The following is a 26,612-nucleotide window of genomic DNA, read 5'->3' on the forward strand; positions in this document are numbered from 1 at the left end:
GTTATAGTTGTCATTTCAGTCACATGTTCCCTTCCTTTTCATTATTTCCTTAATTGTTCACACCTCACTTGGTATGGACCTTGACCATCCTCAGTATTACTCATATTTGAATTTTATAGACCCTTAATTTCTCTGTAAGTGGGCAAACTTACAAAATCTGCAGGGGATCAAATTATTATTTTCCCCACTGTATAGGAAATGGATTTTATTGCCATGTATGTATATGTATGAAATGGTTTTATATTTTCTGTGAAATGCTATATGAATTCCAGAGACAATAAATAAGTCGTATTTTATAATTCATAGCTGTCTGTCAATTGCCTCACTCAAAGTCCCAAACTTCTTGTTCGACTAATTGATTTAGGGATGGAGGCACATGGGAATATGTGCCTCATTTAAAGTCCCGCCAAACCCCCTTCCCCTTTCCTTCATGCTTAAGCCTAAAGATTAGTTAACCCCCCCGCCCCTCCTTTAGAAATATATTTCCTATACATGGGGCTAGTTACAATTTTTATATAATATTAGCGAGCACGCAAGTGTTCTGTAAAAAAAATCAAAAAGTGAATTTCAGGGCAAAGAAAAATAATATAATAATTATTGTAATTATTGATAATTATTTGCCCCAGGTATGGCATGTGAACTCCCCCATTGACTGCCTTGGAGCTTAAGGAAGGGTGGTAAAAGTGTATATACTATAAACACATTTGACTTTTGTGACGTGTCATTTAAAAGGTGTTGTGGAAGATGTCTGAACCCAGAGTGTCAGGTGGGTTGGAATGTTCACAGGGTCATGGCGATGCAGAAGAACAGGTGAATCCAAGCAGTCCCCAAGGGGGCTGTGCTACATTTGGGGGCTCCTCCGGGATCTCTTCTGCAGCCGGCGCTAGCCAACCTAGACAAGAGCCACGATCCACGTGTGAGGCAGCTTCTATGGCTGCGGGTGCTTGGGGTAGGGCCCAGGGAGCCCGAGTAGAGTGAAGCACTGTACTAGAGATCTCAGGAAGTGAATGCACTGAAAAGGAGATTCAGCAGTGGGTGAGAGCTCTAGCCCCAGGACAGAGGGCCTTTATCTTGGATGTAGAAGTTGACTACGAACTGGATCAAATCAGGGTACTGTTGGAGTGGCAGGAAGAGCTACCTGTGTGCTTCCAGGAAGAAGAGATACGCTTGGCCACAGGGGTTACTGCCAGGGTGATCCTACTGAAAGTGGGGGGAGAGACTGTGGAAAGCGAGGGGCTTAGGATTTGTTGGGACAGACTCCACTGGGGCCGGTGCTCCCCCCGTTTCCTTCTACACTGATATGAACCGGCTAGTTGATAGCTTAGTGAAGAATGGATCGGGGAATGCCAATCAGCATTACCGGAGACTCAAATTTTTCTCAGGGCAGTTGCCACACCTATCGGTGAAGACGAGAGACCTGGATTAATCATGCCATTCAAGCTATGGAGGAGTGGAGTGTTCCGGAGGCTGTGAAATGACAGCGGCTCAGTGAGAGCCTCCGAGGCCCTGCTGCTGATGTAATCCGTAACGTGAGAATGGGAAAGAGAACCTGTATTGCTATGGTCTACATAGATGCCTTGCATGCTGTGTTCGAAGTGGAAACAACTGCAGATCTGATGTACAAATTCAATCACACCCACCAACAGAAGGGAGAGAGCCTCTCTGGATACATCTCCCAAGTAGACAGACTGTTACACCAGATTATTCTTTAAAAGGGCATCGATCCCAAGGATGCCGACCAAGCTCGTTTAGATCCGGTCTTGCAAGGGGCCCGACCGAACCATCCTATTGTCTTAAAGTTACTCCTGAAGAGAACCAAGGTGGTACCCATATATCCTGAGTTGATAAGAGAAGTACGGGAAGAAGAAGCTCTACTAGAAGAAAAGAGTTAAGGAATGAGAGAATTGAGCTCCATTGCTACTAAGAGGGAGAAAGTAAGTGCCCGAACTGTCCATGTTGGAGCAGGTTTCTCGGATGAGGACAGTGAAACCGAGTCAGAGCAGGCTGGGCTGGCAGTCCCGGACACTAACAAGTTGGTTGCTGAACTTGGACTGGCTAAATTGATGACCCAGGTAGCCCAAGCCCAAACTCAGATGTATCATGCTTTAATGCGAGTAATGGAAACCCAAACAAAGGCCCAAGAACAGGGATTTCATCAAGGGGGATCAAAGCTTTCCCGAGTGCGAGAAAAGAAATGTTATAGTTGTGGGAAAATTAGACACTTCTGGGCTGAATGCCCCAAGTCTGGAATCCATCCCCGACTACTCACCCCTACCCCCCCCCCCCCCTTGACTGTTAAAAGAAAAAACAGACCCTCATGGAAGGAAAGACAGACGTGAGATATCAATGCACACCCTTCTGACTGAGATACTAAACCAACTGCACCACACTCAAAGAAGCAGATTAGGGCCCAGACTATAGAGTCACCAGCCATAAATCTGCCAAAGAACTTAGTTGGACCTTCTCCGATAGTCTCGATACAAGTGGAAGGTATCTATACTCCAGCTTTGCTGGATACAAGAGCTCAAGTGACTTTGCTGTATCGGGACTTCTACAACAAGTACCTAAAGCACATCCCTTTGTGTAAACTCGAATAGTTGGAGATTTGGGGGTTAGGTACTCAAAAGTGCCCATATGACGGGTATATCCCTATCAAGATAACCTTTGATATCTCCTTGGTGGGAAAACCAGAAACTTTTGACACCTTGGCTGTTGTTCGTCCTCGACCTCCTGGAGCAGGCCGCAATTCTCTACTGATAGGTACCAACACCAATCTGGTGAGGAGATTGCTCATCCCATTGGCCTTGGAAGGCGCTCCAGGAGGGAAGATCCATTCTAAATTGCGGCAAGCTTTTCAGCATGTGCTGCAGGAAAAGAAGGCCCCCTGCGGAAGGAGTAGGAAGGCTACGGCAGTTGGATACACAAGAAAAGGTGTTACAGCCTGGTGAAAGAACCTGCATGAAGGCCACTGTTAAACTATCATGGGATCAACCGAGTCCCTATGTGGTGGTAGAAGCTAATCCACTGGATGAAGATAGTGGAATAGAATTGGTAAACCAGCCCTTATTCACACATTGTCATAGTGTTTTCAGCTGACTATTTAAACAGGACAATGTTCGGTGAAGGAGTGGAGATCCTAGCAGTGGAGGATCCCCTTGGTGTCAAAGGCTGTAAGCCTGCAGGTAAGTGCAGTCTGCTGTCTCCACTGCAGGTGGTGCTCACCTGCAGTTGCAATGCAGAGGGAGAGGAAGTCAAGAGGAACTGGGTTACTCAATGGTTTCCTGAGTCACTGGGGCAGCGTTCCAATTGGATGCTGGCCACCCATGTGACTCTGGAGGCCATCTTAGGTGTGGCAGAGTCTATTTAAGACCCTGGCCCCTGGGTTTGGTGCACTCTATGCGAGTTGGTAGAGTAAAGAAAGGTACCCCATCTGTTAGCAACAGTACTAGATATAGAGAAAGGTTCCTGATGAGGAGGGAAAGCTTAGGGTCGCATCCCTCTGGACACCTTCCTGATTGGGCACAAAACATCCAGGCCGTGTTCTGTTCCCTCTTAACAGATGCTGCCGATTCGGCTGGAACCTGCTTCTTCGTGTCATTGGGAACTGCAAGTGTGCCCGGCTGGGTAGCTGTCCCACCAGGTTTATTGTGAGCTGTTGCTACACTACTTCAATACAAGTTTATTATTGCACTTGACTGTGTGAATTATTGCCGTCGCACCAGGCTGCATCTGGCCTACGAGCCTGTGGGCCCCAATGATAGAAATCCGGCCCTGTGTACACAAGGATGGTCATATTGGCTCATTATATATACAGACTCCAGGTATGGTTCGCTGATCCTCATCTCTCTGTGCAGATCTACCAGAAATGGCCTGACACATTGAAAACAAACCAATGATGTGCAGTCAAGCACAGACCATGTGGTCACAAGCAACCTTGGCCACATTTTTTATTTTTATTCACAGGTAAGAAAGAATAACTTTTACATTAAAAATAATTTGGTGATGCAGGATATGTGCTGCATTGATTCATATGCAGTGTGTATTTCAATGACAGGTCCACTTTACCCCCCTCCTAACAGAAGACCGCACTATTCATCATCTGCTAAACAAACATCCTCCACATCAAGCAAGAAACAGGATGCAGCCGCGGTTGGCAGAGCCGAGAGGAAAACCCTCCACACTTCACTGACTTCCTATCTGGCTTGTGTGTGTAGCCTGCAATCCAGCTGTTGTAGCACTGCAAATCCCAGCATGCCTTCATTATTAGAAATGGGAACAGGAAGTAAGGGGAAAGATCTGAATGAGACACAGGCAGAGATAAAAAGCTGACACAGGTAAGAAAAGAAAAAGGTTTGGCTGGAGTTCAACTTTAAAGCTGAACTCTGGGCAGAAATAAAAGACATAAATGAAGCAGCTCTGAAATCATTACCATCAGGTGCAGTATAGGAACATGCACAAAATCACGTTTTCCCGAACCGCACAAAAATGTTCTGCCTTCTGCATAAGCATACCGGTACCATTAATTGGCACCCCCTGCATCTGACATACACACTTACATTAGAGGCCGCCAAAATGCATCGTACCGCAGTACCATGCTGTTTGGTGTGGCGCAAGTTTAAAAATCCTACCTGCACTACCTTTTACGCGTTTCACAGGCATAGAGCAGCCCACTGAAATTAATGGGTTGCCATAAACACACTTCATGATAATGCGCACAGAAACGCAGGTGCTTAGGCGCACCTTATGGGGCCAAGGAGCCTTAAATGCATTTTTTAAATAGTGTGATCTGGTATCAGCCTTTTCCAGTCCCCTCTACGACACTGGAGTGTAAGAGCAGGGCCAGCCTTCCCGCTAGGTGAACTAGGCAGCCACCTTGGGCGCATTGCTGCCTAGGGGGCTCAGTCACGGCCGCTGAATTCCCCTCTAGTCTGGCCGGGGAAAACGAGGGGCTGAGGAATTTCCGGTTGGCACAGCTAAAGAGGCAGAGGACAGTGGGGAGCCGGATGGGATGAGTCGGGCACAGCTGAGAAGCTAGATGGGACAAGGCGGGCACTGCTAAGGAGGCGGAGGACAGTGGGGAGCCGTACCGGACAAGGCAGGCATAACTTAAGGAGGCGGGGGACAGTGGGGAGCCGGACGGGATGAGGCGGGCACAGCTGAGGAGCCTAACAGGATGAGGCGGGCACAGCTGAGGAGGGGGAGGACAGTGGGGAGCCGGATGGGAAGAGGCAGGCACAGCTGAGGAGGCGGGGGGCAGTGGGAAGCTGGACGGGATGAGGTGGGCACAGCTGAGGAGGTGGGGGGCAGTGGGAAGCTGGACAGGATGAGGTGGGCACAGCTGAGGAGGCGGGGGGCAGTGGGAAGCTGGACAGGATGAGGTGGGCACAGCTGAGGAGGCGGGAGACAGTGGGGAGCTGAATAGGATGAGGCGGGCACAGCTGAGGAGGCGGGGGACAGTGGGGAGCTGGACGGGACAAGGCAGACACAGCTGAGGAGGCGGGGGGCAGTGGGAAGCTGGACGGGATGAGGTGGGCACAGCTGAGGAGGCAGGGGGCAGTGGGAAGCTGGACGGGATGAGGTGGGCACAGCTGAGGAGGCGGGGGGCAGTGGGAAGCTGGACGGGATGAGGTGGGCACAGCTGAGGAGGCGGGAGACAGTGGGGAGCTGAATAGGATGAGGCGGGCACAGCTGAGGAGGCGGGGGACAGTGGGGAGCTGGACGGGATGAGGCGGGCACAGCTGAGGAGGCGGGGGACAGTGGGGAGCTGGACAGGATGAGACGGGCACAGCTGAGGAGGCGGGGGACAGTGGGGAGCTGGACGGGATGAGGCGGGCACAGCTGAGGAGGCGGAGGACAGTGGGGAGCCGGACGGGATGAGGCGGGCACAGATGAGGAGGCGGGGGACAATGGGGAGCCAGACGAGGCGGCACAGCTGAGGAGTCTGCTCTGTCTGACCCTGTTCCCTGTTGTAGTCCCCCGCACCTTGGGCAAGACTAGCACCGGCCCTGTGTAAGAGGGAAAAGCAGTGCAAGGAGCCAGTTAGTTGTGCTGACAAGAAGCATGCTGATAGGGGGAGAGAGCAGAGTGACTGAGAGATGAGCTCATTACTATGCAGCTTTCCTTTCACTGTCCTGTCACAGGCTGGAAGCCTGATGACCTGGGCTCAGAGGAAGTAGGTTGAATGATGTCGCCATCAGACTGGGGACATAAAGTGGCAAAAACAAGTACTGCAGGGTAATCTCTAAATTAAAGATAAGTTTTTTTCAGAAAAAAGCTGGTTTTGTTATTTGTTCTTTTAATGAGCTCTTCATTTTTACTTTGTTATATTTGGCTGGAGTTCTACTATAAAATGTATCTAAATTACAAAATTTTTTTGTAAAATTTTAGAGTGGGGAAGGGTTGGAAACTCAGCTTTTTTGTTTCTGTCTGTGTCACTCTGTATTCAATGACAAGAATACAAGATGTTTTGTGAATGGACGAGGTGAAGAGCAAGCAACCTGCCATCATCACTGAACTGTATGGGTCCAGTCACATGAGCATATGTGTTTTCTGCTTGAATGCAGGTTTTTGCTGGCACAGCTGGCAGAAGATCTATACTTACCTGAGCCCCATCTTGATCAAGCGATGTGCATGAGAGCATCTGCTCTCCGGGGACTCTCCCTCCTCATTGGCCGAGACAGCAACGGGAGCCATAGGCTTCTGCTGCTGTCAATCACAGCCAGACAGCCAATGAGGAGAGAGAGGGGGGGCCCCAGGCATGTCATGTAAACTCCCCCATTCATGTCTGAATGGTTACGCAGAGCAGCGGCTTTGGAGTGAGCCTGCTTGGGTGCCCTAATGCAAGCTGCTTGGTCTGAGGGCACTCGACAGGAGGGAGGGGCCAGGAGTGCCAGTGGGAAACCAGAGAGGAGGATTCGGGGCCAGGCTGCTTTGTGCAAAACCACTGCACAGGGCAGGTAAGTATAGCATGTTTGTATTTTTAATTTTTGCCTTTAACCGCTTGCCGACCTGCCAGCAGTAATTATACTGTGGCAGGTCGGCACGATCCCGCGAACTGTCGTAGTTGTACGTCGGTCCCTCTAAGCGAGACAGCAGGCACACGAGCGCCGGCTGCACTGCAGGGGTGCCAATGCGCGTGGCCGGCGGTCGCAATGACCGCCGGCCACACACGACTGAGGGCACGAGGGGCAGAACAGGGACATGTGTGTGTGTAAACACACAAATCCCTGTTCTGTGAGGAGCTCCACATGGCGTAAAGCCATAAATGATTTATTAAAAGCTACTAAGATCACACTTACATCAAGTAAATTCTTGAAACGCCCATAAAATAAAAAGCGCCAGCCAGAACACATACAGCACTCATCTTTCCGGGTTTCCGCGATCGTTGTGAAGTCAGCACGTCAACCACACTATGCGTTTCGTCATAGGTGACGTCATCCGGGGTCAATATAATAATAACAATATAATAAGTTATTGTGATTATCTCCTAAACATGCACCATTTAGGAGATATTTACTGTAGATGCAGCTGTTGACGTGACTGCTGCATGCGCTCTGAAGGAACAGCCACTCGGACAAGTGCGGGAGTGACGTCATCGCGGCTCCGGCCACTCCCACAGCCGGAGTGCGATGCATACTAACACACTGTAACTTTGCCTTGCAGGTAAAATAAAAAAGAATCACCGGGCGGTTTACTACCGCTTGTATAAAGACCTAATGGTCTTCTATAAATTGCTATTGCCAGAGACGAGAAGTGCATAGGGGTGTACAGCAAAAAGATAGGCAACACAAACCAGGATAATGTATTTGATGCATAGAAGGATACCCTTGGCCCCCATTTGAAATCCATAGTCACCCCTGGAGAGAATTAAATGCATCTAGGTCACAATACAATGTCCCCCAGACCACACATACAGAAAGGGCGCCATACGGTCGTGGTCCCCTGCCACAAGAATCCTAAATATTAATAAAATATGCATTACTGTAAAAAGTTCTAGATTTGGAACGTTTGCACTGTTTAAAAACAACTGTGTACAACTTGGAGTTCCCCGTTACAGATGAGTAGTTTTCTTTCATTTCTTCTTTGATATACTGTATATGAAAAATTCACATGAGTTCTATGAAAGGGCAGGCATGGAACAGTGTAGGGGAAATCTCTCCAAAAACACAACAAAAAGTGATATTTAATTCCATAAGCCCTGATTCAGTGGCGGCTGGTGCTCAAAATTTTTTGGGGGGCGCAAACAAATTTAAAAATTCTGAAAAAAAAAACATCAACTGCAGCCTCACTGTGCCCATCAAACGCAGCCACTGTGCCCATCAATTGCAGCCACTGTGTCCATCAAATGCAGCCACTGTGCCCATCAAATGCTGCTACTGATTAATGTGTATGAATGCGCTACTCCCATATTACCACCACTTACAATGTTCTTTTTCTATTTTTCCAAGCAATCATTTATAAGTATTATCATGTGCTTTAAATCAAACCAAAATTAAACATATATTATCCAATACATAAAAAGTCCTTCAAAAGTGCTGCAAAATCCTTCATCAATTGTTGTGACTGACGTGCTCCTATGTTCCTTCAGTAATCATATGTGACTTAGTGAGACACCTCCACCATTCAGATTGGCCACTCACCAGATGCTTATTTAAAGATGCACCTTTGGTTCATTCAAGGGATAACCACTCCACCTAAGTAACCCATAACTGCTGGATAAGCTTCGTGCCGGCTCGAGGGCACTTTTAAATGTGAGTGGATACTCTTTCTTTGGATTTTAAAATAAATAGTTTAAACATATTGCGCTATGATCGTTTTTTGTCCCTATGCTTTTATATGAGGAATACTAGAGTCCAAGTGTAGCCGGTGAGGAGTGTTACTTAGGTGGAGTGGTTATCCCTTGAATGAACCAAAGGCGCATCTTTAAATAAGCATCTGGTGAGTGGCCAATCTGAATGGTGGAGGTGTCTCACTAAGTCACATATGATTACTGAAGGAACATAGGAGCACGCCAGTCACAACAACTGATGAAGGATTTTGCAGCACTTTTGAAGGACTTTTTATGTATTGGATAATATATGTTTAATTTTGGTTCGATTTAAAGCACATGATAATACTTACAAATGATTGCTTGGAAAAATAGAAAAAGAACATTGTAAGTGGTGGTAATATGGGAGTAGCGCATTCACACACATTAATCAGCATTTCCAGCCCATCTCAATGAAGGGTCTTTTTTGAATGCAGCAACTTTAACACATACACTTTTAAGGGCCTTTTTTAAAGGTCTTAGAGGAAGTAGTGGTTTTGCGCCGGTGACACACACACATTAACTAAATGCTGCTACTGTGCCATCAACTGCTGCCACTGTGCCCATCAAATGCTGCCATTGTGCCATCAAATGCTGTCACTGTGCCTATCAAATGCTGCCACTGTGTCATCAAATGCTGCCACTGTGCCATCAAATGCAGCCACTGGGCCATCAAATTCTGCCACTGCACCCATCAAACGCAGCCACTGTGCCCATCAAACGCTGCCACTGTGCAATCAAAGGCTGCCACTGTGCCCATCGAATGCCGCCACTGTGCCATCAAATGCTGCCACTGTGCCATTGAATGCCACCGCTGTGACCCCCCGCCTGCTCGCCATCTGCCCGGCACTTACCCTGTCTCGGTGGGGCAGCAGGAGACCGCGGAGAGCGGTGTCCTCCTTGCATCTCCTCCCGTCCTCTCCTCCTGATATGCATCCAATCACAGCGCCTGTCATTTCAGCCAATCAGGTGACAGGCAGCAGACCTGAGCACCTGATTGGCGGAGAGGCGGTTCAGTGTTAGGAAAGCGAATATTCATTAGCTTTTCTAACACACCTGGGTGGACTGCGAGCGCCAAGCATGGCGCTCGCTGGTCACCTTTTTTGACGCCTATTAGAGCCTATGGCTCTAATCAGGTGCTTCAAAAACACCCCCCCGCCGTAATTCAGGCACCCGGCACCCCAAAAGGGGCCGGGCGCCTGAATAGGGAGTGGCAGCGGCGGCCATAGATAGATTCATGCAATGCATGAATCTATCCATTGGTCATAGAGGGGATGGCTGGAGAGAGGGGGCGGCGCCCGTGCACCCTTATAGATGACCCTTTGATGAAGTCACATGTTCAGTGACGCAACGTGTCAGGGAGGAGCCAGGTGTCGTCACTTCCGGTCTCGACCGAGACCGGAAGTACCTTTCATAGCTTTACCTAGGATTTTTAATTGTAAGTTACTACTTTTTGCTTTAATAAATTTGATTGAAATACTGCACTATGGAGCCCCCACCCTTTATTGCACGACCCTACCACACCGGATGAGCCTGAAGTCCACCCCAGTATCGGTACTGCTGTGGACATTTGTGGGAGTCGATCGATTGCTGAACATCCTGGATTTATTCACACCAAGGCCTGACTTGACCTGTAGGGGTCTTCATATGAGGTGAGAGGCAGGGGGAAATGAGTGGCGCACCACGGGTGGTGATAGTAATTGGATGAAGTGGTTATCGTTCGATCATATTACACATGCACTTTTTTCTTTTTCTATGAACTGTAATAGGGAGATTTGTTCCCTCTTTATTGGACTCTGATTGCACTTTCATCACTTTTGGACTTTTTTTTGCACTTTATTGCTCTGTTTGCACTTCATGAGAATATTAGACCTTATTGGATTTTGATTGCACTACCCGCACTTTATAAGTACCTTTGGCACTTTATTGCTTTACTTGCATTTTATTATTACTATTGATGTTTATTATTATTTATTATGCTGAAGATTGTTGGCACTTGATTATTTAGCACATTAGTTGCAGCACGGTTCTGGAAGTGATTTTTATCAAGTGTGTTTATCACACTTAATACTGTTCACTATTTGTATTATTTAGTACTTTTAGTTAGCGCCACATACTTTTTTATTCATTCATTTTTTCTGTGTGGGAACACTTTTATATCGTGGCAGCTTCTCATATCCTTATTTTGTATATTTGAGCGAGTTTGGTTTTGCGCATTAGTTCCTCTCTCTTTCACCGCTACTGACCTAATTCATCAAGCTTTGAGCAGAACATAAGGCATCTTAAAGTGATTGTAAATTAAAAAAATGTTATAAAAAAAATTAACAAACATGTTCTACTTACCTGCTCTGTGCAGTGATTTTGAACAGAACAGCACAAAATCTTCTCTTCTCAGGTCCCCTGTCCCCTCCCCCTTGTTGAGTGCCCCCATAGCAAGCTGTTTGCTGTGGGGGAACTTGTGGGTGCTCACTCCCGAGCCAGCTCTCTGCGTCCATAAGACAGAGATAGCACGGCTCAGGCCCGCTCCCGCCTCACTGGCTGTAATTGACCGCAGCTGGAGCCGATGGCTTCTGCTGCTGCATCTCAGCCAATCAGGAGGGAGAGATCCGGGAGAGCCTCGGGTCTGGTGCACATCGCTGGATCATGACCAGGCTTAGGTAAGTATAAGGGAGGAGCTGAGGGCAGAGCTGAATACTGAAGGTTTTTTTACCTTCATGCACAAAATGCATGAAGGTAAAAAACCTTCAGCCATTACAACCACTTTAACCACCTGCCTACCCCCTTCACCTTTAACCCCTTCCTGCCCAGGCCAATTTTCAGTCTTCAGCGCTGTCACACAATGTCAGGCAATGTACCCATATGAATTTTTTATAATTTTTTGACACAAATAGAACTTTCTTTTGGTGGTATTTAATCACCACTGAGTTTTGCTTTTTTTTTTGCTAAACAAATGAAAAAAGACTGAAAATTTTGAAAAAAAAAAATTATACTTTATTATACAATTTTGCAAACAGGTAATTTTTCCCACTGACCACCAATGTAATGAGCATTCTTCCCACTGACCACCAATGTAATGAGCATTCTTCCCATTGACCACCAATGTAAGGAGCATTCTTACCATTGACCACCAATGTAAGGGGCATTCTTCCCACCAATCACCAATGTAAGGGACATTCTTCCCACCAATCACCAATGTAAGGGACATTCTTCCCACCAATCACCAATGTAAGGGACATTCTTCTCACTGATCACCAATGTAAGGGGCATTCTTCTCACTGATCACCAATGTAAGGGGCATTCTTCTCACTGATCACCAATGTAAGGGGCATTCTTCCCACTGATCACCAATGTAAGGGGCATTCTTCCCACTGACCACCAATGTAAGGGCCATTCTTCCCACTGACCACTAGTGTAAGGGGCATTCTTCCCACCAATCACCAACGTAAGGGACATTCTTCCCACCAATCACCAATGTAAGGGACATTCTTCCCAGTGATCACCAATGTAAGGGCCATTCTTCCCACTGATCACCAATGTAAGGGGCATTCTTCCCACTGACCACCAATGTAAGGGACATTCTTCCCACTGACCACCAATGTAAGGAGCATTCTTCCCACTGACCACCAATGTAAGGGGCATTCTTCCCACTGACCACCAATGTAAGGGCCATTCTTCCCAGTGATCACCAATGTAAGGGGCATTCTTACCACGTATCACCAATGTAAGGGACATTCTTCCCAGTGATCACCAATGTAAGGGCCATTCTTCCCACTGATCACCAATGTAAGGAATATTTTTCCCACTGACTACCAATGTAAGGACATTTGTTCCCACTGACCACCAATGTAAGGGGTCATTGACTGCTGATGATTTGGTTTTGGTAAGGGTTTATCAAGTCCTGAAAATCAGTGATTCCACAGGTATGGGATATGCGTATTTATGTTGTGCCAAACAGTACCAATGTTACTATTCAATAAAATCCATACCTGGAGCTCAGCTTTGATAATGAGAACACAGTGCCCTTTCCTGCTACATAAATCCTCCCAATGCTGAGACGAAATACTCTGGTGGAGCTTTAAAGAGTTAAGTTCCCTATTTTGTACTTGCGTTTTCCCTCAGCGATCTTTGTGAGATAAAAGTTTGTGGTGTTGTGCTGAGACGACTGCTGAGAAGTTTGGACACCCTCTTCCTCCTACGTACGCCCACCCGGCAGGTGCAGGCCAACTCCCATGGGTGCCTAGGCTGCCGAGAAGTTTACGCTGTAGTGACTCTCCAGTCTTCGACATCTCTTGCACACTTTGTACCTCTCTCGGACCATGCTGGTGTTTCTGATCTTCTGTTTTTGCGGAGCCAACTTTGTCCTTTCAAAGGAGGACTCTGAGTTTATCACAGTTTCAGCTGAAGGTAAGGGAATGTAGATTAATGTACGTAGATTAGCCAGTCAACATAACCCAAAATTTTCGTAAAAGACATAAACATCAACAATTTTGTAAACCAACAATTTTGTAAATTACAATGTTAATGAATTTTGTTTCATTGTGTGTATTTTTTGGCTTGTGAAGTATCTATTGTACTCCAATGGGAAAAGATTTGCTTTTCCTGAGTCCAGAATCCCCGGACCATTTCTCCTTATAACACTCGTGATTCCCTTGGGCAAGTCTTGGTTTCGCATCTCATTTAGGTTTTGGAGTCTACACTAACATATACTTTTTTTCTTGGGACAGAACAGGATAGAATTTTAATGCAGACGTGAATACATAAACTTTTTTTTTCTAGGTTTTAATTAGGAAGAAACTGTGAAAAAAAGTACATTCCTGTATTTCTTCCCAATGCAACAATTACGTAATCAGCACAGCCCCCAATATATACCCCATAATATAACCTTCAAATTCTGCTTATTAAAAGAATATCACAAAAATTTGTTTTTTATGTCACTGAGATCAGCTAAGTGCCAGCTAGAACCCGACAGACTTGCTGAGTCCCGGTGCTGTTTTAAAATGGTACTCAAGATTAAAGTAGTTAAGATAGTTATAGCACGCTAGGTGCCTATGTGAATGAGCCTATCCTGCACACTCCCAATGGGGCAAAAATATAATAAAATATACTGTAAAACACAAACATAAAGAAATCATATATAACAAAACAAGTGTGGATTATTTCAACTCCTGGCTTTTGAATACTATGTAGGATGAAGCTGATATTACATTGTGTTTTATAGAATGCTTAGAGCAGTGGTGGTAAACCTTCTTGATATAAGGAGCATCAAGTGCAACCCCCATCACCTCCAAAGGGGCACTCATAAAAATCAGTGAATATTCATTATAAAAGACAGCAGACACACAGCATGATATAGTCGAAGCCTATGGACATTAAACAAGAGATGGACAGGGACTGACATGATACAAGAGATGATCAGAGACTGCAGACATGATACAAGAGATGGTCAGGGACAGTAGACATGATACAAGAGATAATCAGTGACTGTGGACATGATGCAAGTGATAGTCAGGGACAGTAGACATGATACAAGAGATAATTAGTGACTGCAGACATGATGCAAGTGATGGTCAGAGACTGCAGACATGATGCAAGAGCTGGTCAAAGACTGTGGACACAATATAAGAGATGGTTGGAGACTGCTGACATGATGCAAGAGATTATTATTATATTATTATTATTATACAGGTTTTATATAGCGCCAACAGTTTGCGCAGCGCTCTACAACATGAGGGCAGACATTACAGTTACATTACAATTTGATACAAGAGGAATCAGAGGGCCGTGCTCATTAGAGCTTACAATCTAAAAAAGAGATGTTCACAGACTGCAGACATGATACAAGACAGGGTCAGAGACTGCAGACATGATTCAAGAGATGATCAGAGACTGAAGACATGATACAGGAGATGGTCAGGGACTGCAGACATGATACAGGAGATGGTCAGAGACTGAAGACATGATACAGGAGATGGTCAGAGACTGCAGACATGATACAAGAGATGGTCAGAGACTCCAGACATGATACAAGAGATGGTCAGAGACTGCAAACATGATACAAGAGATGGTCAGAGACTGCAGACATGATACAGGAGATGGTCAGAGACTGAAGATATGATACAGGAGATGGTCAGAGACTGCAGACATGATACAAGAGATGGTCAGAGACTGCAAACATGATACAAGAGATGGTCAGAGACTGCAGACATGATACAAGAGATGGTCAAAGACTGCAAACATGATACAAGAGATGGTCAGAGAATGCAGACTGGCAGACAGCCTCTAAGCTGCCATGTTGCCTTCTTCAACAAAAAAGAAATTCTGTTGTTGACATTCAGCAAAACACAGCAGTTATGGGACACTCAATTCCCTTAACATTTCACATCCTCGGTTAGAAATGTTCTCCTCTACTACCTGATCAAATAAATAATGATACATACAGATACATGACTAACTAGCAAGGTGAAAAAAATCTCATTTTGTAGATCTGACATTATATTATATCTTGTTGGATATTGTAAGATCGCCATGCCACATAAAGAAAAAAAAAAATGCCAAGTTAAAGTGGAACTATGGACAAAATAAAAAATGACATGAATGGTGCAGGCTAGTAGTAGTGAGTCCCCCTCTGTGATCTGTGAAAGAGTTTTATTACCTGTTGGTTCTGCCAGTATAGACGTTACATTTCCACTTCCTTTAACAGGGTGACAACGTTGTTTGTTCTGCCGTGAAATCACAAAGCAGTGTTGTCACCCTGCGGACACTGTAGTCTTGATGGACATGTGACAACCATGTTTGTTATGCAGTGAACTAGCACAGCAGCATTGTCACCCCCTTGGACAGAGCAGTCTTAGACAGACATGTTGTTTAAAACATGTTATAATATAAAAGAATGTAGGGCGCTATCCTGCAGTATCACAATGTGGATCCATATCAGCAGCCAGAGAGAGGTGCAAAGCCTGATATGTGGACTCGTCTAGGTGATCGCAGATAGCGTTGAAGACAATATACAAAAACACACAGTCAAGGCACTCCAGGGAGGTCTTATCACATATTAGATAGGATCTCCCTGGAGCGCCTTGATTGTGTGTTTTTGTATATTGTTTAACCACTTGCCCTCCGGAAGGTTTTACCCCCTTCCTGACCAGACCTCTTTTTGCGATACTGCACCACGTTACTTTAACTAACAATTGCACAGTCATGCAACACCGCACCCAAATAAAATGTACGTCCTTTTTTTTTTCTCACACATAGAGCTTTCTTTTTGACGTATTTGATCACCTCTGCGGTTTTTATTTTTTTTATAAGCAGGGTTGCCAACCTCCTGCAGCATTTTTGACTGACAAAACATGGAAAATTTACTGGCGGAGCACATCTTTTTACTGGCAACCTGAGAAATTACAGAACTCCTACTGAAAACTAACACAGTGAATATTCTAACAGTATAAACATGATATGAAAACACTGACAATAACTATAACAAAGTCATTTGCTTGATTTACATTTAAAAAGTCAACACAGCATGAAATTATGAGCCCCTGATATTTACTGGCAGTTGTAAGAAAAAATCACTGATTTTTGCAAACTGTCAGTAAATGTACTGGCGGTTGGCAACCCTGGCTATAGGCAAAAAAAGACTCAATTTTGAAAAAAATAAATGTTATTTTCTGCTATAGAAAACATTCAACAAAAAATTGTAAAAGATCAAATTTCTTCACAAATTTAGGCCAATATATATTCGAAATTGGAAATGATGTGGGTGTGGCGCTGTTCTTATTTTGCTAGTGGTGGTGTGTTAGACCCTCTGCAGAGTAAAACATTAAAATGTATAATTGCCTTCAACAGTTGCCAATAATGAATCTCAAATCGGCAAAAGATTAAATGTATACCAACTTAACCCTATGTAAAAGTGACTAGTGCAAAATGTGTTACACCCTCTGCAGGGTGCAGCACTGAAGGTTTAGGCTGCCTTAATTAATAGATGCCCAAAGACAAACATTTATATATATAAATGTATACTTTAGCCTTATTAAAAGGTACTTACACTGGTGTGTTATGCCCTCTGCAAGGTGCAGCACTAGAAATGATGTGTGCCTTAAACATTTGTGATAATGATATATGTGCTATTGAAAATGTATTAAACCTGTTTGTAAACGTGTGTATGGAAAAATGAGGATTTAAATTGATAAATTCGCGCAAGTGTGTTGCACCCTCAGCCGGATGCAACCATAAAAAAAACAGTTACCCTCAAAACTTAATATATTGGAAACAACCTCTAAGTGCCGGTTCGCACAGGGGCAACACGACTTACAGCGCGACTTTGCAAGGCGACTTGGAGACGACTTCAGCGCGACTTACAACGCGACTTTAAGTCGCCTCCAGGACAGGTGATTTTGCCTGTGGCCAATCAGAGCTAATCAGCTCTTGTGACATCATTGTTGTACCTGGGTAAATTCTTTTCTTCTTCCTTATGCCCATAGCATAATTCCGTTTTATTAAACGTTTATCTGTGTTAAAAACAGTAGATATACTCACATTTTAGTAAGAATATACAAGCATGTAGTAAAAAAACAGGCACCGTAAGAAATCCTATTCACGTCCCTGACCAGAAGTGACGTAAAGACATTCGTAACTCCGCTCCGTATTCTGCTACATATTTTTGTTTAAAAAAAAAAAAATCCCAGTAATCGAATATCGATTGGTTTGCGCAAAAGTTGTCACGTCTACAAAAGAGGGGATATTTATTTATTTTTTTACTAGTAATGGTGGCGACTAGCGACTTATAGAGGGACTGCGATATTGCGGTGGACAAATCAGGCACTAAGCGACACTTTTGACACTTTTTGGGGGACCAGTGACACTAATACAGTGACCAGTGATAAAAAAATATACTGTCGCTGTACTAATGACACTGGCTGGGAAGGGGCTAAACGATCAATTAAGGGGTTAAATGTGTTCCTAGCCAGTGCTTGTGTACTGTGGGGGAGCTGTTTTCACTAAGGGAAGGTATAGATCCGTGTCCCTGCTTTGCAGAAACACAGGATTAATGCCTTCCCTACTGACAGAACGGCAATTTGCCCTGGTTACAAAGGCAGATCGCTGTTCTGCCTGTGTACTGAAGAATCAGTGGGTGCCAGCGGACATCGAGTCCACAGTACCAGTCGATTGGCTCCTGTGTTTTCACAGAGGGAGTGGACCGGCGGCAGCGCGTATGTGTGTGCCCCAGACCGGGAAGTGTCAGATCACGCACTAGGTACGTGATCTGGCACAGAGCGGCCACCCTGCTGAAGTATATCTACCGTGGCTGGTGTGACAGACCTAGCCAGGACAGGGGCTTTTGGAGAGAACTGGGAAACCTTTGTTTCAGCCCCCATGTCCCTCTTCTGTCTAAGTCACCCTGTGTCTGTTAGGGGCACATGGTGATCAAGCAAATAGACACATATTTAGCAAGGTTCCAGGCCTTCAGCCTAATGAGGACCTCCAGGGCCAGAGATAGCTGACATCATTCTGTATGTAGTGGGTTGTGAGGTATGGTGGGTGCAAAGATGGTGAAAGTCATTGGGCACCAGACACTGTATTTTGGGGGGAGAGAGTGTTAGGGCCAGGACACCCTTAGATAGTTGGAAATTCAATTAGCAGACTCAGAGACTTCAATAGGAGGACAGCCGTGCAGGGAAAGGCCTCCAGAAAGAAGCCACATCTGCGGCTAGCCAGCAGTGATTCTTGTGAGCTCTTCTGGCACCTCTGGTGGGCTCTGCTGCTCCTTCACCACATGCTGTGATTTGAAGATTGTTTTATACTTTCGAGATCTTCTACTACTGTTTGTAAGTAGTTCCTTTTTATTAATATTATAATAAATTTTACCTAAGGATAATACAGCACAGCTGGTGCGCCCTTTCTTTCTTGTTTCTCGTTGTCTGCTAGGATTCCCCATCCTTGAGGGCAGCAAGGCCTGTGTTCCAATACCGCTTGGTCAGCTACCCACTTGTGCGCAGGAGCTTTTTTTCTTCAAAACTTCTTCCATACACTGAGCTCCCGGTCTCTCACTAGACCCTCTGATTCACTGCTACTGAATCCCTTGAGCTACTCCAATCTTCACGGTGGTATCTTCTTCAAGCGTCACCCCCGCCTCTCTGCTGGGTCCCAAGCTTGGAACTCTAGATACCTCTCAAGCTTTACCCCACTGACCTGTTCGGTCCCTGGACACACAAGGCTGCTCTGCAAGCGTCACCTCCGCTGGCTGGGTCCCTGGCTTGATACCCTCTGAAGTTTCCCGATTCTTCACTGTCCCCATCTGGTGAGAATGCTGCTCTGGTACTTGCTTCAGTTACTCACTGTGGTCCCTGGTAATAAGGCGGATAGTCCCTTACTGGCGACAGCTTCCCCTCTACCTCCGACCACGACAGATTCTCCGGCCAGCAGAACCGCCACTTTTGCAAGCCGCAGTCCCGACCCTGCACTACTCGCTTGCTTTTGGATAGGCCCTCAGACAGCCTAGCAGCCAGATGTGCCCAGGATAAGCCCAAACTCTGGCCTAGCAGCCGGGGCAATACAACACACGTCCACCCAGACAGCTATCCAGGTGGCACAGAACATAGATCACCTGACTCCACCCGAATATATAGGTTCTCCCAACAAGCCAAGGGATTCAAGAAAACCCCTGTGTATTGGCTGAGATACCCCACATACCCATAACCTGACCTTGCATTGCCCTTCTCGTATCTACTGCCACCAAGTACCCGGCCCCCTAGTGGTAGAAGAGAAAAGTGCAACAAGGCCAAACTTAGGGAGAAATTAATAGATCGCTAGCAATCAACCAGGATAACTACTCCTGGAAAGTAAATTTGTGAGGAGCAACCCTGCCTAAACTCCAGGGTGCTACACATAGGAGGGGGTAGGGGAGCTGGACAAGGAGTTTCCAGAGCTCTCCAAGGTAAGCTGGGTTCCACAAGCCCCCCACCTAAAGTGACCCCGGTCACAGCCGGTTTGCAAGTGGTTAAAACATGTGACAACCCATTTGTTCATCAAGCTTTAACACAGGTCTGGTAGTGCATCCTGTTGGGAGTTTATTAACGTTGACTGATCAAGCTCTAAAAAAGGGGGAGGCTTCTTTCCTCTGAAACGCGTTGATTGTTCCTGATGCCTTTAAGCATTCAATGTTTGAAAATTACCTTCAAGTGAGATTAACTTTTTGTACACATTCAAGGATTTACCATCAGGTAGGACAGGCAAAGTACACATAAAAACACTGGCTAGGCACACATTTAACTCTTCGATCGTCCTTTTTTCCTTCAAACAATAAAGTGTAAGCCCAACCAAAACTTTTTTTGTTAGTTTTGGATAGAGTGAAAAACAATTAGAAACCCTGTTGGGTTTTACTGCTTTCCAGGGCTCTGTAAAAGAGAGTTCCCTCACTTCCTGTCCTAGTGACAACATTGTCAGACAGGACATCAGCTTCTACCGCTGCACAAGGTAAACTGGCAATTAGTATCCACCCTCCAAACACAGAAGGGGCACCAGCCCAGCACAACGCCGCACATTATTATGGGAAGGGTGGACTACCAGTTATCTTTTTTTTTTCCATCTGTGTCCCGATTACATACTTTGGGGGTCTATTTATTAAAAAGCTTACTGGATACTAGTAAAACAAAGACTTTGCTTCGGATAGAGCAAGGGAAAGGCTACTGTTATCTAGAGTTCCTTTAGAGAGATTTTCCTTTCCATTCCTGTACAGGTGACCTCACAAAGGGGTTTACTCATTAAAATTCACTGTCTGAATGTCCCAAGCCTTTGTAATTTGTCTAATTTGTGTATTTCCTGTGACCATTAGCTCCATCTAGTGGCCATAATGCAGCATCTTCCTGAAATACTGCTTTCAGAAAAATACTGGATTTTGACCACTAGATGAGACTGATGATCATAGAAAATATATATCCAATACATTGTGGGAACTATTAACAACAGCTATGACAATGCTTGGGGCATTCACACAGCATTTTTTTTATGAATAGCCCTCTTTTTGTTGTCACCTGTAAAGGAAAGAAGAGGGAACCTATTAATAGAGCCCTATATAATAGTAACCTTTCCCCTATCCAAAATACAAAAGAAAAAAGCCTTTACTCTTTAGCCACTTAAGGACCGGGCCTATTTTTCACACTTGGTGTTTACAAGTTAAAATCTTTTTTTTTTTTTTACTAGAAAATTACTTAGATCCCACAAAAATTATATATATATGTTTTTTTTCAGACACCCTAGAGAATAAAATGGCAGTCGTTGGAATACTTTATGTCACACTGTATTTGTGCAGCGGTCTTACAAACACAATTCTTTTGGAAAAAATAGACTTTTTTAAAATAAAAAATAAGACCACAGTAAAAAAAAAAAATTATATTGTGAAAGATAATGTTACACCGAGTAAATTGATACCCAGCATGTCATGCTTCAAAATTGTGCCCGCTCGTGGAATGGTGACAAAAAAAATGCACGATGGGCTATACAGCACATGTGTGTACTCTCGCAAAAATCCTTTGTAGCTGTTCTTGAGGCAGTTTTTTTTTTTTTACTGATCTACAAGCAGCAAATGTTATGCCTCTGTGTGTACAGGCCCAATAAAAACTATGGGCTGTGTTTAGATCAGTAATTTAGATGCCTAAATATCTAAAAATGTAGGGACAGGAAAGGAGTGATTTTTTTTATAAATATATATATATATATATATATATATATATATATATATATATATATATATATATATTGTACATACAGTATCACCCCTCACATATTCATAAATATTTTATTCTATCTTTTCATGTGACAACACTGAAGAAATGACACTTTTCTACAATGTAAAGTAGTGAGTGTACAGCTTGTATAACAGTGTAAATTTGCTGTCCCCTCAAAATAACTCAACACACAGCCATTAATGACTAAACCGCTGGCAACAAAAGTGAGTACACCCCTAAGTGAAAATGTCCAAATTGGGCCCAAAGTGTCAATATTTTGTGTGGCCACCATTATTTTCCAGCACTGCCTTAACCCTCTTGGGTATGGAGTTCACCAGAGCTTCATAGGTTGCCACTGGAGTCCTCTTCCACTCCTCAATGACAACATCGCGGAGCTGGTGGATCTTAGAGACCTTGCGCTCCTCCACCTTTCATTTGAGGATGCCCCACAGATGCTCAATAGGGTTTAGGTCTGTAGACATGCTTGGCCAGTCCATCACCTTTACCCTCAGCTTCTTTAGCAAGGCAGTAGTCATCTTGGAGGTGTGTTTGGGGTCGTTATCATGTTGGAATACACCCTGCGGCCCAGTCTCCGAAGGGAGGGGATCATGCTCTGCTTCAGTATATCACAGTACATGTTGGCATTCATGGTTCCCTCAATGAACTGTAGCTCCCCAGTGCCAGCAGCACTCATGCAGCCCCAGACCATGACACTCCCACCACCATGCTTGAATGTAGGCAAGACACACTTGTCTTTGTACTCCTCACCTGGTTGCCGCCACACACGCTTGACACCATCTGAACCAAATAATTTTATCTTGGTCTCATCAGACAATGGGATATGGTTTCAGTAATCCATGTCCTTAGTCTGCTTATCTTCAGGAAACTGTTTACGGGCTTTCTTGTGCATCATCTTTAGAAGAGGCTTCCTTCTGGGACAACAGCCATTCAGACCAATTTGATGCAGTGTGCGGCATATGGTCTGAGCACTGACAGGCTGACCCCCCACCCCTTCAATCTCTGCAGCAATGCTGGCAGCACTCATATGTCTATTTTCCAAAGACAACCTCTGGGTATCACGCTGAGCACATGCACTCAACTTCTTTGGTCGACCATGGCGAGGCCTGTTCTGAGTGGAACCTGTCCTGTTAAACCGCTGTATGGTTTTGGCCACCGTGCTGCAGCTCAGTTTCAGGGTCTTGGCAATCTTCTTATAGCCTAGGACATCTTTATGTAAAGTAACAATTATTTTTTTCAGATCCTCAGAGAGTTCTTTGTCATCAGGTGCCATGTTCAACCTCCAGTGACCAGTATGAGAGAGTGAGAGCGATAACACCAAATTTAACACACCTGCTCCCCATTCACACCTGAGACCTTGTAACACTAACAAGTCACATGACACCGGGGAGTGAAAATGGCTAATTGGGCCCAATTTGGACATTTTCACAAAGGGGTGTACTCACTTTTGTTGACAGCGGTTTAGACATTAATGGCTATGTGTTGAGTAATTTTGAGGGGACAGCAAATTGACACTGTTATACAAGCTGTACACTCACTACTTTACATTGTGACACTTTTGTGACAAACTGTATATTATGCTTTTTTTTTTTACTATATAGCGATTTATATTGGAAGATATATTATTCTCTTCCAGAAGAGGAGCTTACACTTTCCACCTCGGTCACCCACATTAGTTTTCATTTTATTTTTAATACAATATTACATACAGTGGCTACTCAGTTCCTGGAATCATGCTGTTTGTGGATACACAGTAGGATGTTTATCGTATACATTGTATCCACAATCAGAGATGTGTGTAGACCTTGTTTTCTTTTACAGGAACTAAATTTTACACTTCTTGATTTCTAAGTTCCTTCTTAAACATTTTTTGCGGGAACATTATCTTCCCAAATTGCCAGCAATTGTGCTGCAAGTTTGAAAATGATTTGCTAAGCTATTGCTAGACTTCCCAGGCTTCACAAGTTTGTTGCACAATTGCAGCAAGTCCGCATTGCATGACTCCAGATCAACTTTCGTTGCAGACATTCTGCAAGTCTGCTGCAAGCTCAGTTATGTTGTGCAATTGTCCTCCCACCACAGGGGTCACTGTGGCTGAATTTTCATGCTGTAAACTTGCAGAGCTCTTGCTGTAGACTGACCACTGCAACTTTGCTCTTGCTAGAGACTTGCCCTGCAAATTTGCTACAAATTGGAAACGTGTCAACTAGAACCTGTGCTTTAAGTGCTCTGCTAGTGTACAACTTGCCAGTGAAAATTTGCAGCAAGTTAATTTACAATTCAACACTGCCTCAAATCTGTGGCAAGTTATCCTTATGCCGCGTACACACGGGCAGAGTTTTCGACTGACTTTCCGACGGACTTTCAAATGAACGGACTTGCCTACACACGATCAACCAAAGTCCGACGGATTCGTACGTGATGACGTACGACCGGACTAAAATTAGGAAGTTCATAGCCAGTAGCCAATAGCTGCCCTAGTGTCGGTTTTTGTCCGTCGGACTAGCATACAGACGAGCGGACTTTTCGACCGGACTCGAGTCCGTCGGAAAGATTTGAAACTTGTTTTATTTCTAGGACCGTTGGACTTTTGGGGAAAAAAAGTCAGCTGGAGCCCACACACGGCCGAATTGTCCGACGGAGTCTGGTCCGCGGCATTACTATCTGGGTTACAATCTCTACTACAGATCGGAGCGGAGAATACAGGAACAGATTTTATGTAAGGCTCAGTCCACCAAAAACTCATTCATCTACTCAACGCTGTATCATGGCCTAGGCCGATAAGGCCCAGGCCTAGGGCAGCACTTTGCAGGGGGGCAGCATGGAAAGAGTCCCCGCCGGCTTGCGCTACACAGTTAGTGTAGCGCCAGTCTTATGGAGAGAACTGGGCTGAGAGGCAAATTAGTCTAGCACCCCCATAAAGCGGCCGCACTGTTTCCGGTATGCGGGCGGCCGGCATTCCGCAACTGTGGGGGGCGCCGCTTCTCATTTTGACTGTCCTAACATCCAGGACCACAGACCTTCCTTACTGTGCTATATGTTTTCTGCTGCACCTTTGGCATGGTTATATCTTCTTAGTCCTCTCCATAAAATTATCAGAAATTTGTGCTTAACCTCTTGCCGACCGGCTCACGCCGATATACATCAGCAGAAGGGCACTTACAGGCATACTAACGTACCAGTACATTGCCCTTTAAACAGCGATTTGCGGGCAAGCTCCGTGAGTGTGATCGTGGGTCCCGCGGACTTGATGTCTGCGGGGATACCCGCGATCGTCTCACGGAGAGGAAGAACAGGGAAATGCTGATGTAAACAAGCATTTCCCCGTTCTGCCTAGTGACAGGGAGTGGTGATCAGTGTCATGTCACACATAGACCCTCCCCCACAGTTAGAATCACTCCCTAGGACACACTTAACCCCTTCACTGCCCCCTAGTGATTAACCCCTTCACTGCCAGTGTCTTTTACACAGGAATCAATGCATTTTTAATCGCACTGATCGCTGTATAAATGTGAATGGTCCCAAAATAGCGCCAAAAGTGTCCGATCTGTCCGCCATAATGTCGCAGTTACGATAAAAATCGCTGATCGCTGCCATTACTAGTAAAAAAAAAAAAATATTAATAAAAATGCCATAAAACTATCACCTATTTTGTAGACGCTATAAATTTTGCGCAAACCAATCAATATAAATAACGGCTTATTGCGATTTTTTTTTACCAAAAATATGTAGAAGAATACGTATCGGCCTAAACTGAGGAAAAAAAAATGTTTTTTTATATATTTTTTGGGGATATTTATTATAGCAAAAAGTCAAAAATAATGTGTTTTTTTCAAAATTGTCGCTCTTTTTTTGTTTATAGCGCAAAAAATAAAAACCACATAGGTGATCAAATACCACCAAAAGAAAGCTCTATTTGTGGGGAAAAAAGGGCGTCAATTTTGTTTGGGAGCCACATCGCACGACTGTGCAATTGTCAGTTAAAGCGACGCAGTGCCGAATTGCAAAAAGTGCTCTGGTCTTTTGCCAGCCAAATGGTCCGGGGCTTAAGTGGTTAAAGTAGAACTATAGGCAACACTTTTTTTTCATTTTGGATAGAATAGGGGAGGGTTATGGCCCCTGTCAGTTTATTTTTTACCATCCCTGTCCCATTGCAGAGATTTCCCTTCACTTCCTTCCCCATAGCCAAACAGGAAGTGAGAGGAAATCTATGCAAATTAAGGGAATCCATTGCCCCCTCCCCAGGCCCTCAGAACTAGTGTCCCCACTTGAAAATTTCAGGGCGGGTCTTAAACAGCAAGGGGTGTGGCCTTGACAGGAAGGGTTGGGTCATATTTAAATTAGAGGGTGCATGAGTTTAGTAAGGCCTAGGGCAGCACAAAACCTAAATACACTACTGCATCTACTGATCTCCTGTAGAGCTCAGAAAAATGTAGTGTTGAAAACTCTGAACCAAGGATTCCCAGCTCCACCTTCTGCTGTACTCTTGAATTGACACCCTTTATTTATATAATATTATGGAGCTAAGAGAGAAGATGAGTTCTCACTGTTGGAGTTGGCAGAAGATGGTTCACAGAAGATGAGCATACTGGAGATGAACTTTAAAAACCAATGCAGGAGCTATCCCGTTATTAGGGTTCATGCACACAGAGATTTTTTTGGTATTTTATATGCCTACTCTAATTTCCCAGCACTTTCCGACACCAAGCAAGCCATAGGTGTTGCATACAGCCTGACGTTTTGTGTTCAGGAAATACATCGGGTGCAAATTCACGAGTAAACATTGGTGCAAAGAAGTAACAGCATTTACAAGAGTACGACCATGTACAGCTATTCACTTGTATTGCAGTATGTATGCAGCACATGCTGTTCCCTGGGTGTAGGAAAGGGCCTGGAATCTTACTGAGGTATAATAAATGTCTATAACTGTGCATATCCTTAATGTGTTCCCACTGAGCATACGCATATATAGGGCCTCGCGGAAGTGGGTCTTTGTTGGTTGGGCCTCATATTTGCACCTCTGTGTTTTTGATGAGTGTAGGCTGCATAGTGCATTCCCAACACAGAGA

General features: G+C 44.8%; 2 protein-coding genes across 2 annotated transcripts in view; one reads left to right on the forward strand and one right to left on the reverse strand.

Moving 5' to 3' along the window:
* RABEP2 (rabaptin, RAB GTPase binding effector protein 2) overlaps positions 1-13,124 on the reverse strand; it is a 52,612-nt gene extending 39,488 nt beyond the window's left edge. Inside the window, 1 exon segment of the mRNA XM_073635150.1 lies at positions 13,065-13,124. Within this exon segment, the coding sequence (XP_073491251.1) occupies positions 13,065-13,124 (60 nt within the window).
* Positions 12,917-26,612, forward strand: part of CD19 (CD19 molecule) — a 51,704-nt gene continuing 38,008 nt past the window's right edge. The window contains exon 1 of the mRNA XM_073636213.1: positions 12,917-13,210. The gene's annotated coding sequence lies outside the window, so the exon portion shown is untranslated. The remainder of the gene's footprint in view (positions 13,211-26,612) is intronic.

Source organism: Aquarana catesbeiana, linkage group LG06 (assembly GCF_042186555.1).
Source record: "Aquarana catesbeiana isolate 2022-GZ linkage group LG06, ASM4218655v1, whole genome shotgun sequence".
Taxonomy (NCBI): Eukaryota; Metazoa; Chordata; class Amphibia; order Anura; family Ranidae; genus Aquarana; species Aquarana catesbeiana.